The sequence below is a fragment of the Blennius ocellaris genome, assembly GCF_963422515.1.
Source record: "Blennius ocellaris genome assembly, chromosome: 16".
Classification (NCBI taxonomy): Eukaryota; Metazoa; Chordata; class Actinopteri; order Blenniiformes; family Blenniidae; genus Blennius; species Blennius ocellaris.
Genome location: NC_137665.1, coordinates 5,738,107 through 5,753,367, shown reverse-complemented (window position 1 = coordinate 5,753,367; position 15,261 = coordinate 5,738,107). Strand labels below are relative to the sequence as shown.

At 41.5% G+C, this 15,261-nt stretch overlaps 1 protein-coding gene across 1 annotated transcript in view; it reads left to right on the top strand.

The window, feature by feature from the left end:
• Positions 1-397: 397 nt before the first annotated feature.
• The window catches only part of cacna1aa (calcium channel, voltage-dependent, P/Q type, alpha 1A subunit, a), a gene marked incomplete at both ends in the record, with an annotated part of 68,629 nt that continues 53,765 nt past the window's right edge, over positions 398-15,261 (top strand). Inside the window, one exon of the mRNA XM_080510942.1 lies at positions 398-742. Within this exon, the coding sequence (XP_080367068.1) occupies positions 398-742 (345 nt within the window). The remainder of the gene's footprint in view (positions 743-15,261) is intronic.

Here is a 15,261-nt window from a genome sequence, read left to right as displayed (position 1 = left end):
GGCGAAGCCTGCTTCATACGGACATCAGGGAGGACGAAGACTGAGACACCTCACAGCACTACCCCACGGTGCGACCAGTCAGCCAACCGACCGCACATTTAATTTCCTCACACCCACCGTCGGCCGCTGGCAGAGACGCGCAGAGGAGACGGTATACATGGGCGTCCTCGTCTGCTGAACGCAGGAGCTTGGAGGACTGCTCGCCGAGGTCCAGGTGTTCAGCAGAAGCCGAAAAGAAAGAAAAAAGAAGAAGGGGAAAAACAACAACAAAAAAAACAACCCGTTGTGCATATGAGACGTTCTGATGCAGATGGGATGTAATGTTGTGTGGCTGCACAGCTGAGCATTGGTCTCCTTCTCCGCTGCTTCGTGAAGATTGGCTTTCGGTGTCCACAGAATGGCGCGGTTTGGAGACGAGGTGCCGGCCAGGTACGGCGGAGGGCCAGGCGGAGGGGGCCCCGGCGGCCGTGGCGGCAGCCGGCAAGGTGGACCGCATGGACATGGACACGGTCACGGCCACGGGCATGGCCACGGCCATGGCCACGGTCCTCCCGGTGGGCCCGGGGTCCAGAGAATGTACACGCAATCTATGGCGCAGAGGGCCCGGACAATGGCCCTCTATAACCCCATCCCCGTGCGCCAGAACTGCTTCACAGTCAACCGCTCGCTTTTCATTTTCAGCGAGGATAACTTCGTGAGAAAATACGCCAAAAAGATCACCGAATGGCCATATCCTTTACTCGTTGTTGTGGGCACACAGGCCTCGCCTACGGGGCCTGGTGTGAAAACAGCTGTCTGATTGAATTGCTCACATATGTTCTTACTCCACGTGCCACAGGCTTTGTATTCTGTCCTAAAAGCCAAGGTGCAACAAGCTGACCCATCCATCACTTGAAGCCCATGTGAGGTAAGCTCCAATCTGTGACAGAAGATATGTTGGACATGAAATTGATAGTTAATTAAGAGGAGGAGGTGTAAACCAGCACGCCTCTTTATGAGGCTGTTGATCACCATCCATCACATTTGTTAGTGATGTCGTGTCACAGGCCCATAGGGCCAGCTTGATTTACGTTTTTCTGTGCATCGGGGATGTAGTATTGCTTGTCCTGTTTGCTGATGTCAGCATGTGCAGTATAGACCCAAACCCAGGACAGGAGAAAGGAGCAGGGTGGGATAAACATGAGTTGGAGGCAGATTTTTTTAAAAAGCAGCTGCTGCTGGTGTGTGTGTGTGTGTGTGTGTGTGTGTGTGTGTGTGTGTGTGTGTGTGTGTGTGTGTGTGTGTGTGTGTGTGTGTGTGTGTGTGTGTGTGTGTGTGCCCTTGCAGTGATGCACACACACTTCCATATCAGCATGGTGCAGGTGCCTTTCTAGATATGGTATATGGTGTGTGTGGAGAGAGAGAGAGAGAGAGAGAGAGAGAGAGAGAGAGAGAGAGAGAGAGAGAGAACTTGCACATTGGCACTATTTTTCCTCTCTTTTGGTGGGTTCTTCTCTTAATCACACAAGATGCAGGTGTCACTGAGTGAATGTGCCATCATTCCAGACCTTGTGTGTGAGAAACAGTGAGTGATTTCACCATTTCCATTCACTGTGCATATCTGCCTGCATGGCAGAGTGAATGCCTGCAAATTTGGAAGTACATTTCTGAGTGAGTGTTAATGACAAGAGGGGGAAACTGGAGTAATGATTATATTGATACATGGTGATGTTTGAGCCATGACATAACGACACACACTAATTGGGCTGTTCTGGTGAAATGTAGGAGCTACTTGTACTGCCTCTGAATCAAGACTATTCACTGTCTAATAAATGATGATCATGCTGGTGAGAGAGAGCAGGGCTTGAGCAATACATCTGATGCAGTATGGATTTCATTTTGAACGGAAAATCTGTAACATGATAATGAAATACAGTTTTTAAAAAACTTAAAGATGACCCTTATCCACACTTATACAAACTTAAGTGCTGCATCACTCCTTACTCAGGCTGTTTATTAATTCTGATTGTAATAACTGTTCTCACTGTCAGTGACCAAAAATGGCAGAAGGGAATGAAGTGATTGCTCTCTGGTCAGGTGAAAAAGTTGTGTTTTGTGTTATTGTTTCAACCCTTTGGAGCCCCACATGTACTGTGTTTGTGTGAGAAATGGTTGCTGTGTTAACAGAGGGGGCATGACAGCAAGGCGATGACAATAGTGGCTTACAAGGCTGTGTTGTTTATTGTGTTTTGTGTGCCTTGGCGGAGGCTTTCATGTTGTCTTTCTCAGCAAATGCCTGTGACTATTATGACTGTTTTGCATATGCTTGCAGGGAATTTCACTGTTTGCCAATACTATAGGCCTTGTTGTGGTGGTTTTGCTTTCCCTATGGCCTCATTGTGGTTTTTCTCTTATGCTGTGTGTCTTTCTTGTCATTTGATTGACTCCTCAGAAAGAAATGTCAACAGTAGCATGGGAAGAAAAGCGAGACTGGAAAAGAGCAATGGTAGGCAACCATTCAGAGCTCCCATGTTGTGGCAAAGCAAATCAAATTAGGGTTAGAAAGAGGAAGTGATATAGTGATAATGCACATATCAATAATAAGGTCATCTCAGGTAACTCGCCGTTGTGGGATTGAAGTGTCAAGTGTCACGTTAGCTGATGCTATTCCGCGGAGCACATTCAAAACAAACCAAAAACTAATAATTAAAAAATAAAAAAAATATGAAAAGGCACAATAATTGGTTCATAATTACCCTGTCAAATCTAAAGTCCTATCGAATTCATCCAGATATGGATTCTTAACAGTTTTCATACATTATCATAAGCACACTGTTCTTTGAACTCTTATCTATTATATAACACTACAAATAAACAACCCACAGTGTTATTGTGAATGGCAGAAAATGAAGATAGAATTTGACCTTTCAAATATTGCTGGTGTGTACACTTTTTTCACACTCCGAGTCTGTTGAAATACCTTCCTGCTGCTCTCACTTATTGCTTCCCAAAAATATAAACCTCACTGCTATACCCCAAAATAAAGACTTTCTTCATATAGACAGTATTTGTATCATTCCGTAGATAATACAGACGAGGGTTTGATTGACCAAAACCAGCCGTGTGCAGCTGACGTGGTGAATTAAACCAACAATGCTTCATCAAATGGAGAGCAAAACAACCTTTTGATTTACCGGATGTATGAGGCTCAGTGGATTCATTAATCAGCTGAATTATGACCTGCAGCTTTATTTAGCTGTGAACTGACTGTGGACCCATGGGAATATCATATAAATAAGTACTTGCTCCCTCATCCACATGTAGACACTGTAAGTTGATATTTGGTTGTTTAATTACAATTAGCATCACAGCTTTCAGTCCCATTATGGCGTCATATTCCTTTATAGAACCAGTGGTTTTCATTGTGTGTGGGCTTCAGACACCGGGAATAGTGCAGCCAGGCACTTGTAATTACATTCTTGCCAAGAAATACATACATTGTATTGACACTCATAACTGTTTATTTTTTTAACATCTAAGAACAAAACCATGACCCAACAGTGATGTTGTGGTAGAACATTCACCAAATAGAAGATCCCTGGTTTGAAACATGCATTTTGGGTTATTTGTTATATCATAGGCTGTAATGATTTTGTGTGTGATAGTCCTGTGATGGGTTGTCACCTGCCCGGGGTGTGCCCTGCTTCTCCCCATTGGCATGTATAGGCTTCAAAGCCCCGTGGTCTTATGTTGGATTAATTTTTTAATTTTTTAAAAAATTTCATATGAAGCAACAACCACAAGTAAACACAGACAAAAAGGAAGCTATTCAGTTATGGGGGCAAAAAAACATACTCTCGTCATAAAAATGAGGGAACCCTCAAGATAAAAAGTAATTGTCAGTTTCTCTGTCCCTGTGATTTCCGGGACATGTAGAGATCTTCTAATCGAGGTTGTCATTAAGTTTGGCATCTTTTTTGTGATCGCTAATTTTGCTGTGTAATATTTCATACAGTCATAGCTATATTATGGCTATATTTTTTTATTAAATAATTTTCACATGTTCAGGATTCCTCATTGGTAGCTTTGTTTTGTGCTTGTTCATGTATGCTTTGGCTCGTTGTGTTGTTGAGAGACCCCATAGCACCATCACAATCATGATTTTTACCTTTACCAGTGCACCCACCTGACAGGTCTTCTTTTTCTCGGTTTTCTGGCTCAGTCCAGATTTAAAAGAAACGTTGGCTGCCGTATCTTCTCCTGCACTGTGGCATCTGGTCGTGAGTAGTGATGGGCCACATGTCGGCTATCAGTTGTTATTGCAGCAGGGCTCATGCAGTGGACACTGTGGTGCATATAGCTTTTGTGTGTGAACCGTGTTTTAATTGGTACTTGCAGCTGCTCCCTTTCATTTTTTTAAATGTCTGCTATTAGTTGATTTCAACCCATTAAATCTGAACTCAACCAGCCATAGTGACTTTACATCTAATTGGTATGAAATGTGGATATTTCTGTTCCAATCAGTAATATTTGGGTCTAAAAACATAATCAAAACCTATCAGAAATAAATATGTCCAACCGTCAACACTATTTTAATCACGTCCCAGAACTACCACATAGAGCATGAATATGGTATGTAGATATTGTGCCGGTATTGTCCTACTAATGTGCCCAGAAATAACAGATCCTGTTACATACTGAGGGGGAAGTTGCATCTAAATGGGTCACTCTATAGGACCTCAGAAATTAAATCCTTATCGGCTTTCTCACTCACCTTTGACCCAAGCTTCCCATTTGACCTTGTCCTGTTCAGTGGCACATTGTAAACCCGGTGAACACATTTTAAAGATCTTTAAATGTTTGTATTGAAAACAACATGTGAGCCTCGTTTATGATTTATGCCCCTGAAGGACAATCCCGCAGTGTCTTACATGTACTGTATATACACCATATGGCGTCGTCTACGTCATCTGCGTACAAGTGTTTTATTTTTCTTCCCCCTGCTGGAGTAAATGGAGATGAAGTCAATATATGTTGATATACTGAGCCCATATAGAGTACTGTGTTTTTTGAACTAACCGCTGTATTTTCAATTGTTAACTTAAGGGAGATTTAATAGTGTTTCTGTGGTTTCGTTATAGTGAGTAAATCCTGTGAAATGCTAAAACCAGGTATAAGTTAACACATTCCATCTCTGCATTCAAAGTCAGAAAGTTAAAAAAAATTTTTTTTAAACCTACTGATTTTATTATGTAATCTAGATAACTATATAATGTCCAGAATGAAACATTTGTGAATCTTATTAAGCTTAGTGTTTATGAACTCGTATTGTGTCCTCATCCATTTCAAGCTTTGAGTTCCATAATATATTCAAACATGGACTCAGAAGCAGAATCAATGAGTGATCAAACTACCTTTGAATATTTATTTATGTTAATGTGGTTCAGCATGTCTATTTTGAACTACACTGCTAGCTTTTTGCTAATGCTGACAAGTTTCTAACTACCTGGTTGTGTAACATCTTTTTCACTCCGTTGTTGGAAATCATACACTGGCTGCACCAATAAAAGTTCTGCAAGCTTTTATGAAACCATTTCAGTCATGCATGATCGTGTGTTTACATTTTATACCTTATATAGCCATTATAGTCACATCTCTTACTTGTATACATGTCAAACTCGAGGACACATACAGCATTGTAACACACATGTGAAGATTAGAGACACACCCGGGAACAGTGATTTGGAGAAAGAGAGAGGGACCGGGGTGTTTTTGGCTGGACGTGGTAAGTCAGTGATCTATGTTCACTGCAGAATCTAAATTATTTATTGGCCTTTCTCCAGCTTGCTACTGTCAGCTGATAACTAAACAGATTTAACATCAGCTTGGTTCTGTGTGTGTGTATGTGCCTGCATGCAAGTCCATCTTCCAGCTTCATTTTGTAATCCTGACAAATCTTTTTTTTTTTTGGTAATTTAGCAAGAAAAGAGCACCTTACACTAAACATATACTGCCCTGATGTGTTCAATATTGCTTTCTATGTATGCTTGTTCATAAAGATTGTGTGTAAATCAAATATAAATACAAAAATAGCAATTTTGGGCAACATATATAGGCAACCAAACCAGTTGCACGTGATGTGTAAGTTTAGTTAGTTTGACATTTGGGTGCAGGGTTAGATGTATGCTTAAATGCTTGAAGAGGAAGTGCAGTGTTAATGAGTTGTGGTCGAAGGTTGTTTCTGGTTGGCTTCCAATATGCAGCTGGAGTAAAGAAGAATGAAGGACTGTGGAAAGACGGATACTGAGGAGGGAGGAGGAAAGTCAGTAAGATGCAGACATTATATGGAGGGATAGGCTAATGAGAGAGAACAGAGAAGGGGGACAGAGGGAATCAAACTGTCCGACTGCATATAAATCATTTAACTGAAAGTGGTAGAGAGACAAATACTGAGAGATGGACAGCTCGGCTGCAGTCTGAACTCACAAACTGTTTCTTTTCTCCTTTTTTTTTTTTTTTTTTCGTTTTCTTCACTGAGACACACAAAGTGAAATTACTATCATTAGTTCCTGGGTTCATTACGTCACCATAACAGCCACATGCCTGCAGATTACCCTAAATTGAGTCTTAACCAAAAACCCAAGTGTTAACCGCGACCATGAAGCGTGAGTAATATAACCACACACGTACACACTGTGAGTGTAACCTTCTCCCTTAAAGACCCATTTCTCTTGCCTCCCTTTTCTATTATTTTCTTCTTCTTTCCTTCCCTTCCTTTGATTTACCGGTATAGGAAGTGAAGTTTTGCCACATTCTCTCATGTTTCTCTCCATCCTTTTCTCCTCCACACATCTAACAGGCTGCTTCTACCTTTTTTTTTTTTTTTTTTTTTTTGAAGCAAACTTAAGAGATTTGTCAGAAGTTTGGGAGGATATTCTGCTGAACGTCCTGACAGCTGCAGCTTAACTCTCCCGCAGTCTACCCAGAAGTGGTAGCAACGAGACACACGTGTGTGTTTATGCAGCATATGTGCCACGGTTTCCCGTCCCGTGCGTGGGTGTTTGTGTGTGTCCTTTGGGCTCAATCTGCCAGCCTCATACCTTTGACCGCCTGGTAATAAATGTGTGAATTGATCCGTATCCCGCGCCCCTACGGGCAGACTTGGCACTGGGGTTTGCATGAGCGTGAAAACACACACAGGCTCATAAGAAAAGCCTGATCTTCTCAGATTTATTTTCATCATTTCTTCCCTCTCAGATAGAACAGATAGGATATAATGACTTTAATAAAACCTGTTTCCTCTTTAAAAAAAAAATCAAAAAAAAAATCATTGTTTATATCTTCACTTGATGTCAAACACAGCTCTATTGATGTGTGTGTCCATTTATGTACTTGTGTATGTTTTTAACAAAGTTTGGATTGAGCAGAGGTTTCGGGATCTCTCTACAAAGAAATACTGATTTCAGTTAAAGCTTCCAATCCACTCCCTCGCCAGTTTAATGTTTCTAGATCATTTTCTGTTTTCTTTCATTTTTTCTCATTATTTACCATTTTAACTGACGTTTTTTCTTATTCTTTTTAAAATTCAATCATATTGCGTTACGTTTGTCTTCTAAATGGCCTTATCCAGTAGACTATGGGAGATGGTGGGATGTGTGCTTGACTGAACGCAAAGATACACACAATCACATGTTCATTCACACCTGGAGACAATTTTTTGCATTGGAAGAGATTTTTTTTTTTTTTTACCCTTTGTTGTCTTTGTTTATCATCTCTGCTGTGACATTACATATTGGTTGTGGTCAAAACTTCAGATGTTTTAAAATTTTTGATTATAGGAAAGTTTTATCAAACCTGAGGTGAAAGTCTCACTCTTTAAAATTATTTTGTTTGAATGAAAACAAAAAAACCGAGATGGGATGTGAACATTACAGGCCAATGAGGGTTTGACTTCAGTGCCTGAAATGAGTGGTGGTAACTGCTGCTGGAACAGCTAGAAATAAAACCTTCGTTAAAAAGAGATCAAACATGACTGTGATAGATTGTTTTGTTCGTCGAACCCCAGATCTATAGTATCTGTCCATGCGTGTTAATTTGATAGAAGGCTGTTGTCTCTTTCTTTCTTTTGACCTCCTTCCTTCCCCTCCTGTTTTTCTCATCCTCCTTTCTCTTAGCTGTGCGTTCAGGCTCTTTTGAATAATTCAGATGCTGGCAAGTTTGGACGTGTGTGTGTGTGTGTGTGTGTGTGTGTGTGTGTGTGTGTGTGTGTGTGTGTGTGTGTGTGTGTGTGTGTGTGTGTGTGTGAGAGTGTGTGTGTGTGTGTGTGTGTGTGTGTGTGTGTGTGTGTGTGTGTGTGTCTTGTATTTTTGAAAATGTCTGTGTGTGTGTTTGAGAGGGGTGCAGTGACGTGGTCAGAGCTATTTTAGGGATTCGGATACGTGAAGAGAGAGAAAATAGAGAGAGGAAGTCTGTGACGGATCAATTTTGTTGGTTTTTTTTTTGTTGTTTTTGGTTTTTTACTTTTTTGGTCACGTGTCGTGGCTGTTACGAGACAAACCCTGCTTGAAACCTGCACTCTACCTGCAGGGCGTGCTGGCACACACTCAAGCTCACACACACACACACACACACACACAAATACACATTGGCGGTGAGATACAAGTGAGCTCAGTCACTAGGCACCGTCAGGTAGACAAACACACTTCATATCAACACAGCGCTCAAACATAAAGCTGATGTAAAAACATGTCACATGCTACTCTGCTACGCTCCACGCTGCGCACAGCACATTCACACACCACCGTCAGCATCTTTCACAAAGTGGCAACTCGGCTATATGTGGGTGATGAGGGAGAGGCAGTGGCAGGGGTGAGATAGAGACACAACATATGCTGTGTGGAATAAACATGGAGGAGGAGTGGGCGGCTGCATCGCTTATACACTCCGATTGATGCTAACTAAGACTAAAAGAGGCCAAGCAGGGTTAAATGGGCCTTTGGGTGCTCACAATTGTTTGCCGACTTGTCACATGTGAACCAATAGTTAGATTTTTTTCCTTTTTTTCCCCTCGGCACTCAGTTGCAGTTTTGACTGGACAAATTGAACGAATCACTTTTTGCTTTGAGGGATATTGTCAATTGTAACAATATTTTTTTTTCTCTGGAGATCATTTTCTTTATTTATGCTCAATGAAGACAAAGTGAATTGTTGCTTCTGGGAGATGTACAATGTGCGTGACATTATTTAGCATCCGCTAATGAGAGTACAAACACAATCCTGCGATGGGCACTTTTCGGTCTTTAAGAGAATTATAATTTATACCTCAATTCTCGACTTGCATGCTGAAGCTAAGGTGAATTAATACAAACATTGGAGTTTGTGATATGCATGTTTGATTTAGTTGTACACTGTATGGGCTTGCTGACACAACCTGAGCAGCACCCAGACTGGTGAACTGCTGGGAGCGGGATTCAAACCAGAAACCTTTAGGCTACAAACTTGCTTCCTTAACATCCAAATTCTAATGTTGCTTTGATATTAAAATCAAAACAAGGCAACATATGAAATATGAAGAAAAACCTTAACTGCAAAATTATAAATTTCCATTAAAATTATATAGTACACGAATAAAACTAATCACTTCAACCACGCTTCTTATCTTTATGGCTGCAGATTATCTAAATAATTAGATTGGTTTCAACCACGCTGCCTAATCACGTTCGTTTGATCAAATCAGTGCTTTAGAGGCGAAAGTGACAAGAAAGTGAAGTAATCATTTGGAGCCGTTCTGCTACTGCTGCATCATGTAACAGGACACAAAGAGAGGAGAATAGAGTGAGGGATATAAATAAACTGGCAGAAAAATAAGGGAAGGCTGCTCACATATGAGTTCAACTTTTTCCTTTTGTCTCCTTTTTGAAAACAACACAAAACCTTTTCCTGAGGCATATTTTTCTTTTAAAACAATTGAGATGGATTTCGGCAAAGCAAAAGGAGAAGCTGAGTACATTCATTAGTTCCAGCTGAGGATGAGGAGTGAACAAAGCCCAAAATAATTACCTTCTTACACCATGTATGACAGTGATTGGTTGATGGATGGATGGATGGATGGATGGATGGGTGGATGGATGGATTTGAATGTAAAAGCAGCCAAATAGATTACATTGTGCAAATATTAAGAAAGCAGGAGTAAAATTTAATCTGTTTAATAAATACGTTCAAAAAATACTGCAACATTTTTTAATGAGTATGCATTTGTTATTTGGGCGAATCAGGCCACACCCTAAAATTCCATGGAGGTCAAACAGACACACAAATGCTGTCCTTTTTTAATTGAACAGGCTGAATTATAGATTACACTAAGATTGTGACTGAAAAGATGAGCTGTCAGACACCATTTTGAGGAGAGCATAAAAGAAAAAAACTAAGCAGGAATTGAGATTGTAACTTGAATAGCCTCATAATTTACTCCGTTTCACACAACCAAATATGTACAATCATGGAACAACTATCTTTATAGTCACTTTTTGAGTGTTTGACACCAGTCGTGCACTCAAAGCTATGCAGTATCCCCAGTTGTTCTTCATTTATTTGGCTTATTTGTCATGAAAAACACAGGTACACTGTGTTGAGATTTTGGAATAGTCAACTAATTCACTCCATTAATTTTAGGATTGTTGGATGATCAAATTGCATGTCTTGGAATGTGTGAGGAAATTATAGTTAAATAATCAAATGCAGCGATAGACCATGCAAACCCCACATAGAAAGGCCAATAGCTGGATTTTCAACTGGATAGCTTTACTGTGATATGAGAGTTCCTCCTTTTTGCATCTGTCCTTTGAAATTTGCTTCACAGACTGATCAGACCATCATTTCCTAAACATTTTTCAGCACAAAGCAACCGAAAGATCCAATGCAATGTTACCCAAACCCATAGTAGACAAGTAGGCCTGGCTTTTTAAGAGGTGTAATAGGAAGGTGCGTCGATGAGAAGGCTGGCACCCTCCCAGAGGGGAGCAGCTGGTTTGGACTGCACTAGCTGACAAGTGTAGCGTAGAGTAATTGCTTGTTGGTATATTAGTGCTTGGTCTATGTCTAAATATATGTTCCTAATGCATCTCTGAGGAAGCATATGTTTCCATGTCTTCGACAAAGCTGGTATGCTATTGTGAAAGATATTTATATGTACGTCTACATCCGCTTACCTGGCGGTGAGAAGTATTCCAACACACAATGACTGCAGTCATCGCACACTGTGCCGCGTGTCAGTGGCACACATCATACATACATTGCGTACACTCTTTCTGTATGTGACAGCATGATGCATGGTCCTCCACCCACTCTCATCCTTTCATCTCCCCTCCTTTTATAGACACTTGTATGTATGTGTGTGAATTCTGCCACTAACCTACTTTCCGCACAGCACACACACTGCTCGGAAAAGGAAAATACTGCAATACTCTCGCACCCCTTTGTCATTCTCCGGCTTTATTTATCATTCAGCACCCCTGTGCTTTTCGTCTCTGCCCTTCTCTTTCCCCCCATCCATTTGTTGTTTTTCCTCCATCCCTCTGCTGCGTCCTTCTGCCTTTCCTCTCTTTTATTCCTCACCACTCACTCTTTTCAATCATGTCTGTGCCCACAGGACAATTTCTTTCTTTCTGTTTTTCCTCTCCTTCCCACTCTCCTCTCTCCTTCAGTTTAACCCTCCTGATATTTTCCAATTCTCCTTTTTTTTTTTATTATCATACTGTCCCCGGCTGTCTGTGTCCCGGTATGTTTGCTGACAGTGCATCTCCCTTTCAGTACCCCCTTTCTCTCTCTTTCCCTCTTGCTCGATCTCTTCCTTTCGATTTTGAATGGAGATGGCATGATAGAGATTGAGCTAACTGATGAGCAAGCTCAGTGGCCGAATGGTGGACTGGGAAGCGAAGGGAATTAAATGATGGGAGAATGTGAGGGGAAAAGATGTAGAGAAAGGTAAGAGAGGGGGGAAACAAATGAAGGCGGAGAATGAAACGGATGGAAATGTAGAAGCACAGAGTTACTGGAGGGAGAGAGGAGGCTAAGCGAGGAGGGTAGAAAGGGCAATATATCAGTGAGAAACAGGCACAGGCTTTACTGAGGAGGAAGGGGAGTGAGAGTTAGCATAAAGAGCTGCACAGAGCTGTGATGGATAAGGTTAAGAAAAGACCAGGAGAAGTGCGTATATATATATACGTGTGTGTGCGTGCGTCATTTGGCTCCAGTGCCAGTACTTTACGGGTCCTACTTCATCTTTGTTTGGACGGACACTTTTGTCTACGACCTACTACTGTCCTGATTACGGAGTCATACGGACACACAAATGCTAAGACACACACCTAGACAAATGATATAAAGCCACCATATGTAGAGAGAGAAACACAGGGAGAGCTTCCTCTGCTTTATCCACATTTATTCCCTTCCTCGTAACGCTGATGTTCCTATATATAGCAGTTTGGGAAGGACAAAGGAAGAGATTCATAATTAAGGGTTTATGGCGAAGGGAAAGTCATTAATTCTTGATTAATTCCTGCGCAATATAGGGGAAAAATCTATCTGCAATGGCCAATATATGACATTCTTTTTTTTTTGCAGTGAATGAACATATATCATTGCATATACCATTGCAAAGTATTGGGGCTTGACACCCATTTCTTGACTGAAAAAGGTAAAGAAACAGAGTTAAGTAAGCTTTGGAAGAAGCTGACAAATGAATGAGTGTTTCTGATCCATTACATTTTGTTAAGTCATAGACAGTATCGGATGCACGGTGATGCTGTTGTTAGCAGTCTGGTCTCATAGCGTGAAAGTCTCCCATTTGGACTAGGGGGCTTTTCCTTGTGGAGTTTACATGTTCTTTCTATGCATGCATGAGAGAGAAAATGGATGGATGAATTAACAGTATAAGCCTGACCCCCACTGTCATTGCATGATCATTTTGTCCCCATTTTACATACTTCCAGTGTAGTTCTAGGTAAAAATGGGCAGCTTTGCCATCCTTCCATACACACAACCATCTTCTGTACCATTTTCTTTTTCCAGTCTAGGATCTTGGGGTGCTTGAGCCAATCAGAAAATAAATTTGGCAAAGGCAGGATACAAACACCGGATGGGTCACCATTCCATCACAGGGCAAACACAGAGACGGAAACACATAAGAGCAATTTAGGGTCACCAATTAACCAAATGTACTGTGCACAGTAACAACTCACACACAAACAGGGAGAACATGGAAACTTATCGAAGAAAGGCCTGGTTCAAACTCAAACCGCAGCTTTGCCAGTGCTTCACTTTTTTGCAACACTAATTTCATCAAACACATTTCCCTTCTTTCTCACCATCACCAAACTTGCAAATACCTACAAGTCGACACAACTTATTCTGGCAATTAACTAGGGCTAATCATGTTAAATGTTTGCATAATGATGAGTAATGTATGCTGGATATTGATAAAAAGTCTTTGTAAGTTCACTGCAGTATATCAATATGACAATAATGAGTTTGGTCTGAATTCCAGGACATCCTTAAGGATGTTTGTGCCTCTGTAAATATTACACACACACACACACACACACACACACACACACACACACACACACACACACACACACACACACACTTTACCATGGAAATGAGCGAGAAAATCCTGCAGCACCTTGAAATTTAATGCAAGGACAAAATGTGCCAAACGATCATCATACAGACGATACACACGGGGAACATTCCTCGTGAGGACCATTACTCTCACACACACGCACGCACGCACGCACACACACACACACTTGTCCCTTTGTCCCCTTGTTTCAATATCAGTCTTTCTCCTTCTGTCGCACCCTCTCCCTTCCTCTCTTTCCCTTCTTCAGTCAGCTACACACTGTGGCCTCTCTCACAGTTTTACACATACATATACATTTGTGCATGTACACAGACTCACAATTAGACAGACACATAGCTGGGGGGCTAAAAGGCTAATTGAGCGGTGCCCTGGGTGTTCTAGCAATGTGTGGCTGGCAAGAGCGGCCAAACACACACGCTTGATCGCAAGCACTCGCACTCACTGACACACATACACACAGACACACACACACACACGCACACACACACGCACACACATGCATATACAGGTCGTGCATGTACGTGTAAAAATGTTTCACACATGCACAAGTACGATGTATGTTTCTATAAATAGCTTCCTCTCTGCCTCTTTACTGTTCAATTTTCCCCTCCTCCCACTACTGCCATGGGAACGGCTGCTCCCAAAGGAGACAGGCAAGACGAGAAAAAGGTGAAGAAGAGGAGAATGAAAAGAATGGGGGGGTGCATTATACACTATGATACCCCTCGACTATTGATATTTGTTTGTCACTTTGTGATCTATTTGTCTCCATCACACATCTATACTCTGTCTTTCAATCACTGTCTCCTTTTAAATGTTCTTATCTCCTGACCTTAATGAGAAAAGGCCAGTGATTTAAGATGTTGCCCGTGTGTGTCAATGTGTGCGCAGGGGCGTGTGAGAGTAAAATACAAACACATTAAGATGTACAATAGGATACTTTTTCTTCCTCTCCCTCCGTCTCTCTCCATCCTTGCTCACCCCTCGCTCCTGCTCATTTAGCTTGCTGTTAGATGTTATGTGCAAAGAGCCAAATGGTGATGTCACAGTGAATCTCACTCAGTGTCCGGGCATGCTATCACACACTAACACTCTGATATAGCTCGTGTCTGTTTGTGTGCGTGTGCGTGTGTGTGTGTTTGTTTGTTTTGTTGGTCTGTGTGGGAGGTGTGTTACCAGAAAATACACTTAGCAGAACATATTTAACTGACTCATAATGGTGGTTCATTGTGTGTGTGTGTGTGTGCGTGCGTGCGTGCGTGCGTGTGTGCGTGTGTGAGGCCAGACATCGTCCGTCACAGCTCTGCTCCTGCTGCCTGGATGGTTCACTTACTCCACTCAGCCCGTTCAAACTCATTTATGACTTTTGACATGAGACTAATTGTCAATTTATTGTTATTGTTTTTATTCTGCCTTGTCATGAAGTCCCACAGCTCGTTGAGAAACGTTAGTCTTCTCATTTCTAAATGCTTGATGCTCTCACTCATCTTTAAATCCTTGTTGATGATGTTTTTATCTGATATTGTGTTTGGGCTTCCAGCTGACATTGAATCCTATGGATGAACTGAGCATGCATGGGGTTATAACGTGCAGGATTTACGATATATTCCCTTCTGCAATTATCAATTCATTCTCATCCC